General features: G+C 34.3%; 3 protein-coding genes across 5 annotated transcripts in view; 2 read left to right on the forward strand and 1 right to left on the reverse strand.

The window, feature by feature from the left end:
- Window positions 1-3,384, forward strand: part of LOC109727233 (transport and Golgi organization 2 homolog) — a 4,691-nt gene extending 1,307 nt beyond the window's left edge. Inside the window, exons 3-5 of the mRNA XM_020257249.1 lie at window positions 2,365-2,571; window positions 2,659-2,856; window positions 2,957-3,384. Coding sequence (XP_020112838.1) covers window positions 2,365-2,571; window positions 2,659-2,856; window positions 2,957-3,088 — 537 coding nt within the window. The 3' untranslated portion in view covers window positions 3,089-3,384. The remainder of the gene's footprint in view (window positions 1-2,364; window positions 2,572-2,658; window positions 2,857-2,956) is intronic.
- On the reverse strand, window positions 3,827-7,160 carry LOC109727232 (heterogeneous nuclear ribonucleoprotein H3). 2 transcript variants are annotated; one of them, XM_020257247.1, is made up of 3 exons: window positions 6,963-7,160; window positions 5,175-5,497; window positions 3,827-4,707 (listed from the first exon to the last, which is right to left on the reverse strand). In XM_020257247.1, the coding sequence occupies exons 1-3, from the start codon at window positions 6,977-6,979 to the stop codon at window positions 4,145-4,147; spliced, it is 903 nt and encodes a 300-aa protein (XP_020112836.1). In that variant the 5' UTR covers window positions 6,980-7,160; the 3' UTR covers window positions 3,827-4,144. The 2 variants fall into 2 exon arrangements, with proteins under 2 accessions (XP_020112836.1, XP_020112837.1); XM_020257248.1 differs by having other exon boundaries at window positions 5,175-5,405; window positions 6,963-7,159.
- LOC109727546 (HMG1/2-like protein) lies at window positions 13,853-15,604 on the forward strand. 2 transcript variants are annotated; one of them, XM_020257689.1, is made up of 8 exons: window positions 13,853-14,045; window positions 14,143-14,197; window positions 14,342-14,458; window positions 14,578-14,635; window positions 14,737-14,781; window positions 14,897-14,977; window positions 15,071-15,130; window positions 15,261-15,604. In XM_020257689.1, exons 2-8 carry the CDS (start codon window positions 14,151-14,153, stop codon window positions 15,285-15,287), a joined length of 435 nt encoding a protein of 144 aa, XP_020113278.1. In that variant the 5' UTR covers window positions 13,853-14,045; window positions 14,143-14,150; the 3' UTR covers window positions 15,288-15,604. The 2 variants fall into 2 exon arrangements, with proteins under 2 accessions (XP_020113278.1, XP_020113277.1); XM_020257688.1 differs by having other exon boundaries at window positions 13,855-14,045; window positions 15,071-15,163.

A 19,960-nucleotide genomic window follows, 5' to 3' on the forward strand; every position in this document is an offset into this window, starting at 1 on the left:
ATCATTCTAACCACACATCCTTTCATCCAATGGCCAAAAACTCGATAGTACCAAGCGCTTGATACTATCGACAGTATAGTAACATATATATATATATATATATATATATATATATATGAGTTGAGCTAGAATACTTCCAAAAGCACCACTTCTCGTGCTTTTGAGTTTTTAGCCTTTGGATGAAGAAATGTAGGGTTCGGATGATGGTGATAGGTGGTGGTAGGTGGAATAGTGTTTGATCCAAAGGCTATTAATAATCAAGGAGTGTATCCAAGGGCTAAAAACTTAGAAGCACCAAGAAGATGGTGTTTCTAAAAGTATTCTAGCTCAATTATATATATATATATATATATATATGTNTGCTAATTTTTCTCTCAAAATCAAATGTCTGTGATGTATAAAATTTTCATTTTCTTTGACCTTCTTATATAAATTAGTTTTCACCTAAAGTTAAAGATTTTGGTGAAAACATATTCAGCATTATATTGGAAAAAGATTAACATTCCTAGCTCAATTATATATATATATATATATATATATATATATATATATATATATATATATATCCCTTGGTGCAAGTTGTGACAATGACAGAATGGTTGATAGCAACAGTGTGGAGCAGTTGTTGTGCAGTGTAGCAAAGGAGTTAGAGAGCATAATTGCTTTTTTTTTAAAAAAAAAAAAGGAAAATTTTATATGTATATTTCCTTCCATCTTTAATTATATAGAAACTAACCCTCTTAAAGAGTCAATATAAAAAATATTCTTCTAATTTAGAGAGACTATCATAAATGTTTTGCCCATCATTTATTATCTATATATTTTTTTAATGAACTGAAAGATTTTTAAGCTTTAGAATATTATAAATAAAGTTGAATATTTACTGAATTAAAGCTAATTAATTCAAACAAACTTATTAAGATACACAAATAGCAAACGAAAAATACCATAGTAATTTAGATAAAGTAGAAAATAGATTTACAAAATAAGTAACATGTCTTTAGTTTTAATTAACTGTTAATTAAGATCAACATGATATATATACCAATATGATATTTAATTAGAAAGAAAAAAAAAACTTTAGTAGACAAAAAGGACATTCATAAACTAAATCATGAACACAACCAGAATTATTTTTCCATGAGAAATAAATCTATTAGCCCCACATAATACCACACAGTTACTCATAATTAGGTATAATTAGTGACAAATTAGTCCAAAACTCGTAATCAATGTGATGGAAAGCATTAATTTTGGATATAAAATCCGTAATATTTTATAATTTTTGAAAGGCACGTTTTAAAATTGTTCCTTTAAAAAAATATATGAGCTATCAAAGATCGTTTTTACGGTGTTTCCAAAGTTTCAAAGAGTAAATAATGTTTGTACCAACATGCTAACAAATGTTCGAGTTTAAAATATTGAATTACCATCTTTTTATAGCTTAAGCTGTCGCAGAAAATCGATATTTCCACACGGTATTCTCAACAAGGAAATAGAGGTATTGGATTATTTCCTTTCCTTTTGAGTTAGCCATGATTTGGTTGTTTCTCTTTTTCGACTAATAATTAATCATCTCCAACATTTTTATTTTAGGCTTAATTATAAAAACTCATCATGTATTTTGCCTCATGTCTCAAATACCTTTTTGTATAAAAAACTTAAACAATATCAACTATACACTTTAGATCTGTTTCAAATTAGGATTTTTCGTTAATCTTAACGGTTTCATGCTTAAATTATAATATATCAAGTCACAATCGTTACTATTTCTGTCAAAAATTAACAGAATTTTCAAATTATTGAAAATATTTGACACGAGACTAAAGTGCAGGATCGACGCTGTTTAAACTTTTTTCTATGTATGGGAGGTATTTGAGACACGAGGCAAAGTGCAAGGGGGTTTTATTATTATGCCCATGTTCTACTTGTTCTTACCTATTCTTCCTTTTTATCTTATTAATGATTGATTATTGAGGTAGATCCTTTTCTCTTTAACCCATTTAAAGGTAGATCTTTCCTCTCTAACCCATTTAAAGCAACCAACTTAATTATTCAATGCAAACATTTCTAGTTCAACTACCTAATCATAGTATCTTAATTTAGGTGACTTAGAACATGTAATCCACTTTTTTCCTAACTTAATCTACATATTTATAAGCCTTAAATTTGTTCATTTAATTGCTATAGACAAAAGTTGTTAAGTTCTCTCTGTTTGGACACTATCACTCCAACTCACACCTAAATATTGTCCCCTCACTCATTTCCTCTGCTTTTTTTTTGTTTTTGTTATTTATGAACTATCTTTAGGAAATATAGTTGATATGTTTGATTTTTACCATTCACTAACTTGCTTGAATGCAGAGCAAGAAGAGCCCCGCGACGGTCGCGATGGAAATAGCGAAGGAGGCCGAAAACTACAATGGCTTCAACCTAATTTTAGCCGATCTCCGCGCGAATGTCATGGTTTATGTCTCCAACAGGCCCCAGGGAGAGGCTGCAGCTGTTCAAATCGTTCCGCCGGGACTCCATGTCCTCTCCAATGCGAAACTTGATAGCCCCTGGCCAAAGGTAGGATTAGAACTGCGAATGTCGCATCATCTGTCGGATAGAATCTTACATACTTTCAAGTTCAATCGTGTTTTTCCCCTCGAATAGGCGCAACGGCTCGGTACGAAGTTCAGAGAGTTTCTGTGGGAACATGGCGAGGAAGAGATGATCGAACAGAAAGAAATGGCCGAGAGGCTGATGAAGGACACCACTAAAGCTGACAAAGATCAGCTGCCCAACACGGGCTGCGACGCGAATTGGGAGCTCAACCTGAGCCCCGTATTCGTCGAAATCGACACCAAACAAGTGAGAATGCGAAAAACCTCTCCTACTCTTTTCCTTCGCGTTTTCTACGGTAATAGCATGCAGTATAAACATCAAGAACTTTTGTGTGTGGTTTACGAAGGGACGGTACGGGACTAGAAGCACTGCGGTTCTGTCGGTGACGGCGAACAGAGATGTGAGCTTCTACGAGAAGTACTTGGAGGGCGGCGTATGGAAGGATCACACTGTGGAGTACCATATAGAGAAGATTTGAAACAAGCATATTTTTACAGCACTGAACAAGTAGCAGAGATCGAACAACCCGCGTTGTTCGATAGCTTTTAATTTTAATTTTTAAGCAGAATTATGTTGCTTCTGATGTAATGCATGAAATGTATCTGGTTTTATGGAGTGTCTCATCATGTAAAAAAATGGTTCTAAGTACCAGATAAAAAACTAGTACTTGGTATACCATGTTACTTTTCTCAAGACCTGGTGTTATCTACCAACTCATTTATGTTAAGTTTTGCATAAAACAAGAGTATATAAAAAAATTAAGCATTGTATCAATTGTTGAGTTAGGAGTTAACAAAAGGAGGGGTAATTGCAGGGGTGGTTTTCCTAGTTTAATCTGAGTACCAGACCCAGTGAATAAAAGAGAGGCAAATTAACATTGACACCATTTGGACATGAAAAACAGCAACAGCATCTACAATAAAAACAACAACAACAACAACAACAAAAAGAAGAGGCCTAGAAAGACAATTTTTCTGTTTAACTACGAATTTGAAATTTGTAGAAGGAGAATTTCTCACCTGCGGAAAAATTAATTCTACTTCTAACTCCAAAATATGATATGTAGTGACCACCAAATGCCAGAGAAACATTTCAAAATTGACCAGAATAAGGTAAATATGACTAACAAGATTCGATCTCCATCGAGTCCATATAAACTTGAGGTTTACCACAATTCAGAACAAAGAGACAAAAATGAAACTTCCACATAGTGCACTGACATACCAAACATGCGGTTATACTCTGCAATCTATTCTACATGAGAGATCCAATTCAAGAGATGAGATGGTCGAAAGCATGAAGAGAAAGGGGCTCTCCGTAGTATCAGTTCAGTGATCACATATAAACGGAAGTGACGTAGATATTTGTCCAAGCTAAGATACAGCACTAAATAGAAGTTTCATTGATTATCTGTCACATTTATAACAACCTATCTGGAAAAGTAAGAGACCAAAGACAGCAAGTCAGCATCCCAACAACCATAGTGAAACACGGAAAAGCTGTATCCAGCGAAATTGCTTATTCAGCAGGAAGTTTATTGCCTAGATCTAGATTTGGCTCTCCTTGCCTCCTCCGGCGTCGATGGGAACAACTCCACGTACCTTGACCCGATCGTCATCTTATCTTTACACATCGCCTTCTTCGCCACTTCCGCCGACAGGAACTCAACATATGCCTCGCCCGTCGCTTTCCCATCTGACCGACAAGCAACGTGCACGTTCTCCTCGCTCAATTCAAAGTCTGGGGCAAAGAACTCCACGATATCAGCCGCGGCCGCAGAGTATGGCAGCCCGCGGAGCTTGAGGACCTCTGTGTACTCCATCTGCTCTTTATCCTCTTGGGTTTTCTTAGGCCGAGGAGGGGGTGAGTTTCGGCGATATTCGCTTTCGTAGGAGCCACCGGAGTTCACTTCAGCAGCAATCGCACTGTAGTAGTCCTGCTTCTTGCACCGAAAGACTTCGACGTACCTTCGCCCCATGTTCTGCCGATCTCTTTGAAGGGCAAACTCGGCTTGCATGGGGGAGGGGAAAACCACAAAGGCCTCGCCGGAGAAGCGTCCATTTTTGTTGACAAGTAAACAGTCCAAGATGTCGAGACCTACAAATTGGATAAAACCAAATCAAATGAAATAAGGCAGATTTTGTTTATTTGGTTTTTGGTTCGATTTTGAAGGTGTTCCCAACCAACCCAGACTGAAAAAATTTAATAACATTATACATATGTACGTATAATGTATGCATATATTTTGTTTCATATTTATTTATTATAAAAAGATGGGTATAAATATAACGACAGATTATTTACTATAAAAGTGGAAGATAATAGCAGTCCATTTACGACGATAGATTATTTTGTAAAATAAACTAAAGAACCCTAACTGAAAGGAGAGGGTCAAGCCAAATAGTTAAACCAAGCGGAATCAAAATTAGAATTGGTGTGGTTCAATAAGGTTCATACAGTAATCTGGTTCAGCTTCACTCTGAAAATCTTCAAAATACAAAATTTCTATTCAAAATTAAAAAAAAAACCTCAAAACCAAACTGAAGAAAACCTAGAACACGCACCTGCAAAGAACTTGAAGATATCAACGTCATCGCAATTGAATGGAAGTCCCCTTAAGCGAACTACAGGGAAGTTATAGAGGCTGCCACTTCCTCCTCCCGCGAAAGTGCTGCTGCTGAAGGGTTGGTAGAAGCTGGTGGTTGCCAATGATCCAAAGTATGGATTCGGATCGATCATCCTCGGCCTCTTGGAGGTGGCATCGTAGTCCGACGCAGAGCTTCCGCTGCCAGTCACTGCGAAGTAGGGATTCGATTCCGTCATTCGTGGCCTCTTTGATGATCCCTCGTTGTACCCGTCCGAAACCCCCCCGCTCCCCATCATTGCCCTTCAGATTATCCAAACACATACCCAAGAGAGAGAAAAAAAAAAAAAAAAAAGGAGAAAGCCCCCCGTCGCTCAATCCCATTAAATAAATGGACCCAACCCACTACGATGAACTTTGCAATAACAGACTAAAATATAAAAGTAAACAGGGAAAAATAAACGACCGTAATAATTTCCAAGCTAAAATAACATGTAAAGAACAAATTCGAGCTGCATAGCTAGAAGGGTTTTAATTTCAAGTTAACCATCAGAAGCAAATATTATCTACCTAACATTGTGATATATTACATATATAATAAATAACCATCTATTTATGTTAATGCATTGAATAGAGTTCCAATGTTGTGTAATAGTGTGAATACATAAAATAACTAGATAGAAGGTAAACTTACATCTTCTATTGCAAAACTTTTGCCTAGGCACCAAAATTTGCATTGACTCGTCAAAGTTTAACGAAAAATTAAGCTCCTTTATCACAGTCAATTCTAAGCAGTTTAATGCTATTTGCACAAGTATATATCATACATGATAGCACAATTTGCAAGAAAAAATAAGTAAATTTATCATCAAATTGAGGCATTATTTTTGCAAAAAATCACCCTCCAGAAAGAAAATGTGGCGTGCCGCTTCCCAGGAGGTCACCCATCCTAAAACTACTCTAACCCTAGACTCGTTCAACCCTCTTAACCCCTTAAGTCTAACCACCGCTCAAAATGCTAAAGCGGAATTAAGAGATTCAGCCCTACTATACCTTATATATAGCACTATTCCAAATTCTAAGGGCGTCGGGAAAAAATAAGATTCCTTCTCCACCAAATCATAATACGGTTGTTCCATCATTTCCTTCTTTAATCTAACTAGTCTACTCTTTTTGGCAAGTCGGCAGATTTATACGACAAAATCCCCAGTGGGTCTCCTAGAGATTTATACTGCAAACCCTACCAAGCATGGAATGAACTCTGATTTAAGTGAATAAATATAAAATTTTCCCACTAATCATCACAAGAACTCGTCGTCTATTACCAATTGCAATCGGAGGACGGCATTTGCACATCAAATATTTTCACAAGAACTTGATATCTATTACCAATTACCTATAGATTTGACTGATACAGAACCACTCAATTACGAAATCGCTCTCTACGAGAAAAATAATACAAACTAAGATTTGCAAAATTAACTACAAAAGGCGTAATTTTTCTTCAACCGGCACATGTTAAACAAAGGATTTAACATTGCACAACCCCCTAAACCCTAATTTAATCAATCAGTTCATAAAAACAAGAAAAAGAAAAGTACTCCACAACCACAACCACCACATCAAGTACGAAATCAAAACTAACCTCAAAATTAATCAAAATAATGCAAATAAATCAAACCCTAGATGGAAACATAGTAAGAATTCCGGATTAAAAAGAAAAAACAAAGAAAAATTAGGGTTAGGGTTTTCCGTTTTCCAAACTTACCCCCTCGACCCGTACATGATCACCGTCCGATTAGCTTCCTCTACCGAAAAAACCGTTCGATTAGCTTCCGCTGCTACAAATCCGAAGAGATCGATGCAGAGAGAAACCCTAGAAGACGATCGAAATCGAGGAGGGAGACGGAGCTCGCGCGACAGCGAAAACGAAACCCTAGAATCGATAATATGTGAATTATTTTTATTATTATTATTATCTACTTATTTATAATGCGATGAGATTATCCTTCGAATTAGATTAAACGGATGGAGCCGCATGCGGACGCGCTCGAATCACCGTACAATAACGCATCGTTCGATCCTCACCGTCCAAATTACACGTCCGCGTGCGAGACCGTCCGCAGAAAAAGAATCCCCCAGCGTGGGACCCACTTGTCGGTGATGACGTCATGGGCCCATTGGGCCTAGTTCTTATTGGACCGCGAACAAGGCTAATACTCGTGTGGGCCCAATAAAACCCAAACTACATATTAAGTCCCCCTCAGGGCCCGAAACCATATTTTCCCCGAAACCCGATTAAAGTGAATACGGGTAAAGTGATTTTCGACCGTAAATATCCGCTTTTATTATTATTTGATTCATCATAAGTTAAAATCGGCCGTAACTCAACTTTTTCAATACGTCGTAATTAATTTCATCATTTATATGCAGTGTACAAGCACATTTTTAAATCAAAACGAAGTAACATATTAAAAAAAAATAAAAATTTCTTTTTATTTTCTTAAATTTTCATCGTAACTAGTAACATTATTTGATTCATCGCAATTATTCTATTTTTTTTAAATGAAAATTGCTAATGTACACCATATATACATATGGAGTGTAAAATTTACACCTCTGTATTACGGGATTTAAAAAATTTCTTTGAAAATAGAATAAACTTCAAATACCCTGTATGTGGTTTCACACGTTTTTACTTTAGTACCACGAGATACTAAATCAATGCACTTTAAACTGTAGGATACTAAAGTGAGAAAGTACGAACCACAGGATACTAAATTAATACATTTTAAATCACAGAGTATTAAAGTAAAAAAAATGCAAAATCATAGAAATGGTAGTTGAAGTTTTTTCTTAAAACTAAGTAACATCCAAAAAGAAGAACCATGTTTACAATGGTAAATTTTAAACTTCCAGATACAAGAGAGTATGATATGCATTCCTATATCGAGCTTTGATCATTTCCCATATAAAAATTTAAACCAACTTGTTACTTCTAATAATTTTATAATTATGAAAATTATATTTAAGTAAACATATAAAGATAAAAGACGCATTTAAATTTTCAAGTCATAATATCATTGATTCACTGAAATCAAATAAATTAAAAAAATAAATAATAAAATTAAAATTTCGAAAAGGTCAGATAGGTGATTGAAAATAATTCACAGTTCAAATAAATGTGATATATTTTTATCAAAAAATTAAATATTTGAATAAATATGTAATTTTTTTAAAATTAAATAAGGTAACTAAAGTTTCTCAAAATATCCGATATTCCATATCCGATCCGGACCTTATCCGAACCCTACTCGGACCCAATAAAAAATAGATAGTATATGGGTTAAAAAAATTATCCGATAAAGTTTCGTGTATTGGTCCGGAAACTTTATACCGATAATCAATTTGAACCCCACCCGAACTTGACCTTTTAATGAATCGGATCCCAAAGAGTTTTCAAATCTAGACTTGATTCAGACCTAAACCTAAACCCCATACTGGACCCAGTGAAATACCCGATAGTTAATAAAAGATATTTAAAGTTGAGAGATCAATTTCAATAAGAATTATAAATGATAAATGAAAGCTTTTTGTATATTTGCACCCTAGGAAAATCTTAGTCACTTTATTTACTCCTTTTTTATTTTTTTATTTTTTTTATTTATTTTATCTTAGCCGTTCTGTTTATTGTTTGAATCGTTCATTTGAACGAATTTTATTGAACTGAACGCAATTTATTAGAACGTGAGTTTTCCATAGTGGGAGATTTATGGGTTATCCATAAATTGTTTAATAATGTCTATAAAAGATATATGCATACGGGTATCTATACCAGATTTAAACACCACCTGTACCCGACTCCTACCCGGTCTTAAACGGATAATATACAAATAGTCACTATCTAGATCCACTCAAAAAGACCCAATAAGTATATTATTAACTTTGTACCTAGATTCGAATCTTATCCGAAATTAAATGAATAGAATATATATATATATATAATCTTTTTTTTTAAGAGTACGGGTAGAGTATATCTACTATTCACATCCCACCGTCAACAGACACCTATGTATAGATAAATTTTAAATATTTTTTTAAACTACAGCGTTGGCGCCTTTTTGGGACATTGATCATTTTTGTCGGGGTTAATTACACCGGTAGTTCCCAACCTTTTCACCAATTTTTACTTGAGTCCTCAATCTTTTTCTTTTTGCAATTGAGTTCCTAATCTTTTAATTTTATTACAATTAAGTCCCAACTGTTAAAAAAAGGATTAAAATTAACGAAATTGCTACGTCAGTGCCTATGTGGCAACATTTTGCATGTCAATTAGGTCCCTAAACTTTGCACGTTTTTTATTTTAGTCCCTAAAAAAATTCAAAATTTTAAATTTAAATTCAAAAATAATATTAAAATTAAAATTTTAAACTAACGAGAACTTAGAGATTTAAAATTTAAATTTGAATTCAAATTTAAATTGGAATTCAAATTCCGATTTTGAATTTAATTTAAAATTTTTAATTTTAAATTCAAATTCACATTTGGAATTTTAAATTCTAATAATTCAAATTCACATTTGGAATTTTAAATTCTAATTTAATTTCAAACATCGATTTAAAATTTCAAATTCAAAATGTGAATTTGACTTCGAAGTTTAAATTCAAATTTAGAATTGAAATCAAATCTTAAATTCAAATTTAAAATTTAAAATCAAAATTTTGAATATGATTTTAAATTTAAATTCATATTTTAAATTTAAATTTCGGTTTCAAAACTTTTATTTTAAATGTAAATTGAAATATCAAAATCAAAATTAAAATTTTAAGTTTGAATTCAAAATTTAGATTCAATTAAAAATTTAAATTTAAAATTTGAATTTCAATTCAAAATTTTAATTCAGTTTTAAATTCAAATTCAAAATTCTTAAATTAAAATTTTTTTTGAATTTATAAATTTAATGGGTTAATTACACCATTGGTCCTCAACCTTTGCACTATTTTTCAATTTGGTCCCCAACCTTTTTTTTTTGCAATCTGCTAACACAGCGCCACCGTGGCGCTGACATGGCGCCTCCTTGGTGCCTCCGTGGTATTTTTCATTAATTTTAACAGCTATCTAACGGTTGGGACTTAATTGAAATGAAATCAAAAGATTAGTGACTTGATTGCAAAAAAAAAATAATTGGGGACCAAATTGAAAAATAGTGTAAAGGTTAGGGACCATTGGTGTAATTAACCCTTTGGTCGAAACTTTATCGTGTTTCCAAATCAACCGCACGCCCGATCGTTCCCTTTACCATCAGAAATCAGCGGTCGGATTTGCTCCAGCACAAGACGCGGAGAAAAATATCTTTCCCCTGCTACTGTAATAAAAGCGAACATCAGGGGCTTTTACGGATCATTGGCACACGTGGATTTAAATCCGAGTGGGTCCCACTCTTGCTACCAAACGAGAAACTATTACCTGGACCTGGTCCACTTGTCACCCGTGGACCACATTCATTCCTTTTCTCCCTCCCATTTAGACTCTATTATTATTATATTATTATTATTATTGTTATTATTATTATTATTAGGAAAAACTTCAAATTCCACCCTTACAGTTTCGTACTTTTTCACTTTTGTACTCTATAGTTTAAAGTGTATCAATTTAGTACCCTATGATTTCGCACTTTCTCACTTTAGTACCCTATGATTTCATTTTTCTCTTTTCGGTGGCTCCTCTGTTAATATTTCGTTAAATTATATACAAAAAACTTCAGATACCTGCGTAGGTTTATTGAATATTTACTTTAGTATCCTTTAGTTTTAACTTTGTCACTGATTTTTTTCATCAATTAATATTTCGTTAAATTATATATAAAAAACTTCGGATACCCTACCTCGGGTTATCGAACATTCACTTTAATACCCTTTAATTTTAACTTTGTTATTGGTTTAATGAAAAAATTAGTAAAATTGATAATAAAAAGAAAAAAAATGAAACCACATGGTACTAACTTGATACACTTTAAACAACATGGTAATAAAATGAGAAAGTGCGAAACCATAAGGGCTAACTTGATACAATTTAAATTATAGGGTACTAAAGTGAGAAAGTGTGAAACAACAGGAGGTATGTAAAGTTTACCCTTTAATGTTTACTATATTGGACTTAAATGTAATTTTTAAAAATTGAGGGGGATCATGGCCATTTTTATTGTCACAATGGCTCCCTCCCTGATGTCAACAGACATGGAAATATAAAAAACTATATTAAAACCTTTTTTAGTATTTTTTTCTATATTGTTTTTAATAATTAATTATATATAATTTGATATATTGGTGAAAATATTTTTGTTAACTAATTATAAGAACTAGGCTGCTATACTATCAGTAACACGAACGCCTCCGTGCTACAAAGTTGTTTTCGATGATGCTGCTTCCAAATCGACGATCGGCTCCGTTAAACTTGATCTACACTATTGAAAGTATTTAAAAACTAAATTTCATAATTTTTCGGTATTATTTACCAATCAAACGAATAGTCTAAAAATGAACGGCTGAAAATAAAAATCTCATAAAGAATGATGATAGAAGACTTGAATTTAAGATCAGAGATACTGATCTTACCCTAAATAGTAAAAAGAATTTTCTATAAAAATTTCATCTGATTTGGATTGTTTTACAACGTTAAATTTACAAATGTATCACATCTACCATTAAAATTGTCAATTTTGAGACATTTTGATCACCAGCCAAATGATGTCGAAAAATTCTGAAATTTAGTTTTCAAATACTTTTAATAGTGTATATCAAGTCTAACGGAGCCGATCGCTGATTTGGAAGCCACATCATCGAAAACAACTTGATAGCCTCCGAGCTACCGATAGTATAGCAGCCGGACTCCTAATTATGATGCTTCCGACTAATTAATAGATAATAACTTATTTTTTAAAATTTTAAAAGCAAAAACTTCCGATGAAATGGTATAATTAATTTACTGTTCACTCTTACACCTTTTGATATATAAAATTTAATTTTAAAAAAGTGAAAAACAAACCTAATGACAACCAATTTTGAGTCCCTAAATTTTTTTTATAATTTTTTCTGCATATATATATATATTAAACTATTTTATTTGTCAAATATTTTAATAAATCTAAATTTATGAAAAATAATGTTATAGTTGAAAGATACATGTAATATAAAATTAGGTAAGTCAAATAACTATTTTGAACCTTTCGAACTTTTTGATTAATTCATATTCAAATTCAACAGCTCACATATTTTTATTTTCTATTAGAATTATAAAAAGTAAAACTTGAGTACTTATATCTACTTAATTTAGTCTATAAATTAATATTTTATATGTAAATATAATACTAGAATAATAATATATATAATGAAATAGTAATTAAATTTTATGACGTCATCAATGGTTGACCCGTTATTGAATTTGAGATTCTCGAGCCAGCAACCTTTTTGGATCACTCTTTGGTTTGGTTTGGTCCGTTTTTAAAATAGTGCTAAAAATTATATTTTTGTTCGCGTTAATTGCATACAGGTTCCCGCAAATATAATAAATTATAAGTATATTTCTGCAAAGTTTAATTTTCATAACTTATTTCTGCAAAAGTTCTAATATTTTCAGATAAGTTCCTGTCGTTAGAATTCGTTAGAAAAATTTGGTTAACCATAGGTTAAATACTTTATCCGGATTAATTTTTGATATGTTTATCCCTCTTATAATATACTGTTATAATTTTTACAGGCACATATTTGTGATGACAAAATTGAAAATATAAATAGTTTTTTAACGATTTTCTAACAGTAACAAACATAGTGACATATCTGAATATATTAGACTTTTGCAGGAATAATTTATAAAAATTAAACTTTATGGTAGCGTTTGGTTCGGGTATAAGCAAGAACTAGCTATTATAGGTATAGGTACAAGTATAGGGATAAAAAAAATAGCGTTTGGATGAAAATTGGATTGTTCCCGGGGATAAGAAAAATAGCGTTTGGATAGATAATATGGAATAAGAAAAATAATGGGTAGTTTTATATAGAAAATGAAGATGTTGGTAGGAATAGTTATACTCGGTTATTATACGTAACCGATAACTACTATTCTCGGATAAAAAATTAGCCTTTGGATAGAAAGGGGATAAGGGTTATCCCTATCCCTGTCCCTATTCCTATCTCCTAACCAAACACTGCTTACAGGAATGTCTTTGCAATTTACTATATTGGCGTGGACCTATATGCAATTAACCCATTTTGTTGTACATTGTGCGGTCCACGGAGACACAGTACACCAAGTCCATAAATAATTTCGTACTGAACAGCTGGCCCACCATCTAGCCACCTCATTGGCTAGTCCCCCTTTCCACGGGCCCACAGATCACCGTAGACCCGAATTTAATTTATTTTGACCAATGAGAGCATCGGACGCGAGAGCGCTATTTAGCTATACCATAATCCCTGAAGCCAAAAATACCAAAGCAAAAGAGCGAGAAAGCACACAAGGAAACACAAACGAGAGAGGGGGCGCGCCTCGTGCAATGGCGCGCGATCACGCGGATCGCTGACGTGTCGCCACAACTTTTTATTTTTATTTATTTTTTATTTTTTTTTATTTTTTTTTCTTTCAAATCCCGCCCACGATCGCGTTTCGCTTCCGTGGGTTTTTAATTTCAAATCCCCTCCTCTCTCTCTCTCTCTCTCTTTCTCTCTCTCTCTCCTCTTCTTCTTATCCCCCCACCCCCACACCACCTCACCCTCGCACACTTCATACGCACCGATTCCTCGCTGTCGCTCTCTCCTACCATCCCCGTAGCGTACTACGCAACCCTAACCCTAAGGTACGCTCCCCTCGTCGCCGCCGCGATTCCCTTCGATTTCCACCGTTTTTCGCCGATTTTTCGCTCGTTTTTCACGGATCCGATCGGGTTCTCGCAGTTCTCGCCATGAAGGGGGGTAGATCGAAGGTCGAGAAGCCGAAGCCCGACAACAAGTGAGTTCTCGCGATTTTTTCCCCCTTTTCTCCCCTTTTTTGATGCGTATCTTCGTCTTCTAGATCTGTTTGTGCTTGGATCCGGGGTTTTGGTGTGTTTTTGCTGGATGATATGTGCTAATGTTTCGATCTGTTCGTGTTAAGGCTCGCGGCGAAGAGGAAGGTCGCCGATCGAGCGACCAAGAAGGCGCCGAAGAAGGCTAAGGCCGTGAAGGACCCGAACAAGCCGAAGAGGCCTCCGAGCGCCTTCTTCGTCTTCATGTGAGCTCTTAATCTCTGCTTTGATCGAAGTTTCGAAACTTAATATGCGATGCGTTATGCGTTCGATCCGTGTTCTCATCATCTTCTTCGTCCTTCCCCTTCGTTTTCACCCTATTTAGGGAGGAATTTAGGAAGCAATTCAACGAGAAGAACCCTAACAACAAGTCCGTCTCTGTTGTAAGAGCTCTCTCCAACTCTCCTAACGCTGGATCTTCCTATGGATATATCCTTCCCTTTACTTGCGTAGTAGTTTAATCCCGAATCAAATTCCAAATTAGGTCGGAAAAGCTGGTGGTGACAAGTGGAAATCCTTGTCCGAAGCCGTGAGTTTCTCTTCCTCAATCTCTAATTACTTCCTCTTAATCCATGGCTCAAATTTCCGTTGTTACGAGACCAAATCCATAAAAGAATTTCTATGGTTTTATCTATAAAATACAGGAGAAGGCTCCCTATGTAGCCAAGGCAAATAAACTCAAATCCGAGTACACAAAGACCATGGCCGCTTACAATAAGAAGCAGGTTGATGTCATTTCCATAATCTATATTTTTCTCTATCATTTCATAGTTTTGAAAATCCCTCACCATCATTTTCCCCCCCTTAATTTGTAATAGTCGGAGGGCGCACACAAGGCTGCTGAGGCTGAAGACGAATCCGACAAATCCAAATCTGAGGTTAACGACGATGATGAGGAAGAAAGCGAAGAGGTTACTTCGTTTTCTCCCTTAGTTCTTATCTATTACTTTAGAATTCAGTATAAATTTGGTTTAATTAGCTTACTTCTGGATTTGTATTTCTCTGCAGGAGGAAGATGATGATGATGACGAGTGAGTGGAGTCGTCGGTAGTCTTCGTACCCAAGCGAGATAGACGATGAAGTTTCTGTTTCCTTTAATTTCAATTAGCTTTTTTTTATGCTCAAAAATATTGGAAAGTTGGAGTAGTATCATCATCGCATCGCCTCAGTGTAGAAAATGATAAATCATTTTGTGAGATGTGTGGGCTTGGCCCGAGGCTTGTGCTAGTCTCGGCTATGTTCCCGCCTCTACGTGTACCTAGCTCTTCTATCTCTAACTGGCAATTCGATTCGAAAAATGTTACATGCTCTCTATACTTCCTATTTGAGTATGCTCTTGTCATTTGGTAGAATCAGCCGGAGAAAGTTTTGTGGTTTCTATTATGTGCAAGGATGCAAATTAGTTGTTTTTGTTGCTTGTTGATCTCTGGTATGTTTCCATTTTGTGATCTTCTTATTGATTGGACTTTGAATTGTTTACTAAGATCAGGTCATGCTTTCTTCCATCTTTTAGTATGGAATCATGAAGTTTCCACCTTTGTATTGTAGTAAGAAACATGCTGTGGTGGTAGTTGCTGTTGTAGTAGATTGTGGGGAGAAAACATATGCTATTTTGAGAAGTGTCTCTCTCTCTCCCTAAATAGTAGTGTCCAGTGCTCTCTTACTGATTTCTGTTTTTGGTAGATTATCACACTTGCCCTGCAAAAAAGGCTCTGCCCTTTTCTAGCATCAAACAAATTCTAAATTTGGGTAATTATATACCTTCTGATTCGATTCCTTTGTTATCATTGCTGATATCATGATTGTTAGTTAGCCAGTTACAAGCTGAGTAGAGTCCTAGATTGCTTTGATGTTTGTGTTTGTTTTTGTTGGAGCTGTGTGTTGTGGGTGCATATTGAGATTGTCCTTGGCTACAAAAGTTTTTAATCTTTGCTTATTTTTAAGTTTGCTTGGGTTCTTCAGCACTGTAGATTTGGATATTTTCGCCTTGCTTAATTGGTCTTCAGTATGATATATATATATATTTAAGCTAATAAATCAAATTCAACAATGCAAAGATAATTATGTTTGCTTTATGTTTATCTATGTTGTTTGCATGTGTGATGCTCTTGGATTAGTGGTGCTCGGTATTTGTGTGTTTGTGCGGTTCCAAAGTTGGTAGTTTGATTTGATGTGATTCATTTTGCTGGAGAGAGAAGTTGATGAAAAAATAAAAATAAATTAACAAATAACAGTGCCCTTTTTATCTGCATAGTAGTTTTCATGCACTAGTTGATCCCAGTGCCTCTTGTGGCTTCAACAACGTTAGTGTCAAATCAGATTAGCTACTTTACATCACGGAGAGTAGCTCTAGTCTTGTGGTATGGAGTTAACCTGACACGAAATTGATGGGGACCAAAAAATAAAAGGAATAATTTCATCAATACCCCTCTGAAAAATCATAATTTTATGAATAACCCTTTAAACTAAAAAATATCATCAATACCCCTCTTAAAACTAAAAATGTTCACAGATATCCTTTAGATTAGCTTTTCGTCGAGTTGTCATCCAATATTTTATAAATACCAATTTTACCCCTAGCAACATTTTAAATATGTAATATTTAAGATTAATTATCTGATCAATTTTTAACATTTGAATCACATAATAATTTAACATTATTTTTAAAATACTTCAATTAAAGATCTATAGTCTATTAAGTGTAATAGTTAAATCTCATTATGATTTTTCGCTTTTAAATTATACATAATTATAATGCAATTTGTCCATAGTAGAATTCAACATTAACTATTTAAAGATTTATTTTTAAAAATTTTATTTAAATAACTCACATATCTCATGCTAAAAATATTTTGATATCAAAATTCTCGATATTAGAGTATTACTTATATGATCTGCTCAAACAAAAAATTTTTAATTGAAAATTTATTATTAACAATAAATTAAAATTTTATGAAAACCCTCTTATCTATAGTCCACTTTGACATGATCATAACTCGGAAAAGCGTGAAATTTAATTTTCAGATAGTTTAAATGGTTTATATCATATTTAACGGTGCCGATTGTCAATTTGGATGTTCTATCATTGAAAACAAATTGTAGTAAATCAAGCTGTACTACCGATAGTATTATAACAAAACTCTCTCTATATATAACCTCTCAACCTAAGTTTTTTTTTTTAAATTTTAGCAATTGAGTGTTTTTCCCAGCAAAATTAAAAATTTTATTAAATTCATGTGAGGAATCTCAATTAAAAAACTTTTAACTAAGTAAAGTCAAAATAAAGAAAAACTAATAGTTCAAGGTCTCTTAATGTTAAAAAATAAAATTTAAAGGGGTCTAGTTCAAAATTATCTATAGGTGAGGGATTTTTTTATTTTTTACGCACTAATAATTAGTGCTAGAGATGTTATTTTTAAAATTTAGAAGGGTACTTATGAAATTGCCCCTTAATTATTTGCTATCAAAATAACACCTAACCTTTTTAGGGCTAAATTAGTCATTTTGTAACTCAACCTTTATTTAACCAAACTTTAACCATGGTTATAGTTACAGCCGTTAGAAGGAAGGGTAATTGTGAAAATTTTTTGCATTTGAAGGGGTATATATGATATTTTCAACTTTGCAGGGGTATCTACGATATTTACATATTTGAGAGGGGTAGTGATGAAATTGCCCCAAAATAAAAAATCAATTGGAGCAGAGGAATTATTTACACAAATTGTTGCAACTTTATCTAATTTCCCTATCTCCAAAGATAGGGGTGTAAATGGATTCGGGTAGGCGGAGCTTTCGCCCTGATCACTTCCAAATGGAGCCAGTAGACGGAGATAACTTTCTAACTCGAAACAGATTCGGGGTGGAAGATGGTGAAAAATTAATTTGCCCTGAATCACTCCACCAAGCTCGCTCCACTTCGAATGCTCCACTTCGAATTCTCCGTGAATATATATGTAAATATAAAATAATTTGTAAGTTTTCAAAATATTATTTTTGAGTTATAAATATTAGCTCTTTCTAAATAGGGGCAATTGCTTATATACCCCTAAAAAGTTGCCGACTTTTCGATTTATCCCACTTAGAAGGTTAATATTAAAAATACTCTTTGTATGTTCCAACCTATTTCTAATATACCCTAAAGTTAAAATCTGTTAATGAATTCTGTTATAACTCTTTAAAATTACTATTTTACTCTTTTAAATATATCCTTCCACCATCACTAATTTTCTTATTTGCCCTTAAAGTTGGGGGCACAAAAAGTATTTTGACTTTTGGTCTTTTCCAATATGCCCCTCTACCGTCACCAATATTTCTTATTTGTCCTTAAGTTAAGGACAAAATTGGTATTTAAAATTTTTTTAACTGTGGTAGATATTTAACTCACGTTTAACCCAAGTTAACTTAACATGAGATAACTGCGGGGATATTTTGCAATAACGGTGGAACATATGAGGGATATTTTAGACAGAAAAAAAGGGTAAATTGGATATTTTCAAACGTATGAGGAGTATATAGGCAATTATCCCTTCTAAAGAAAATAAATACGATGTAAGAGAGTTATTTTATTACGGTACTTCTATTTCTTAAAAGGGATAATTGTCTATATACCCCTCATGCGTCTGGAAATATCCGATTTACCCCTACCTTTTTTTTTCTTTCTAAAATGTCCCTTATATGTTCCACCGTTATTCCAAAATACCCCCGCAGTTATCTCCTATTAGTTTAACTCGAGTTAAACATGGGTTAAATGTGTACCAGAGTTAAAACCTAATTAAAATACCTATTTTGCCCCTATGTTATTAAACTATTTCCTTAAATTATCCTCTCTTTCTCTCCCAACTTATCCTCTCTCTCTTCCAACTTGGGTCCCCGCCGCCCGCCGCCCGCTGCTGCGAGCGCCAGCAGCTCACCACCACCGCCAACCTCGGCGTCGGCTCCTCCGCCTCCACCTTCGCCCCCAAGAAGTCTCGCCTCATTCGCACAAAAAAATGGCCCGCGAGTCGCCGCTCTCGTCGTCGTCTTTCTCTTCCTCTGCCGCCTTGGCCGGCGCCGGGAGCAAGAGGGCCGCAGCGAGTTGTGCAAATTTCGTCATCCTCCTCCTCCTTCTCGTCACATTCGACATCGTTGCGGTCGGCGGGTCGACATCGTCTCCCTCACCACCGGTAGCATCATCGTGCCTTCCACCTCGACACCATCGCCGTGGACGCCTTCTTCGTTGCTAAGAAACCCGTTCTTCGTCTCTGCCTCTGTCGGGAATAGCAGCTCCGATCACCAATATTGCCTCATGGGTCGCCACCCTCGAGGTTTAGAGTGGCGACTGTGGTCGAGGTGGGTGCTATCGGTGCCGGATGAAGGGGACGAGAAGGGGTGCTGTACGAGGGTCAATTGGGAGAGTTAATTGGGAGAGCTAATTGAGAGAGTTAATTATGGTGGAAGAGTTAATTGGGAGAGTTAATTAGGGTGGAAGAGTTAATTATCTGAGATTAATAGGAATAAATTAGTCTTCTGATCTGTACAAATCTAAGTTTATTAATATTTTTAAATATATAACTCTTATATATTATTAATATATATTTATTATAATTTTAAATATATATATTTAATATTTAATATATATATAAAAATTATAATAANCCTAGTTTTTAAGCTGATATATTATTTATATATTATTAATTATATGATATATATAATAATAATATTAAAAATAT

The sequence above is a fragment of the Ananas comosus genome, linkage group 22 (assembly GCF_001540865.1).
Source record: "Ananas comosus cultivar F153 linkage group 22, ASM154086v1, whole genome shotgun sequence".
In the NCBI taxonomy this organism is placed as follows: Eukaryota; Viridiplantae; Streptophyta; class Magnoliopsida; order Poales; family Bromeliaceae; genus Ananas; species Ananas comosus.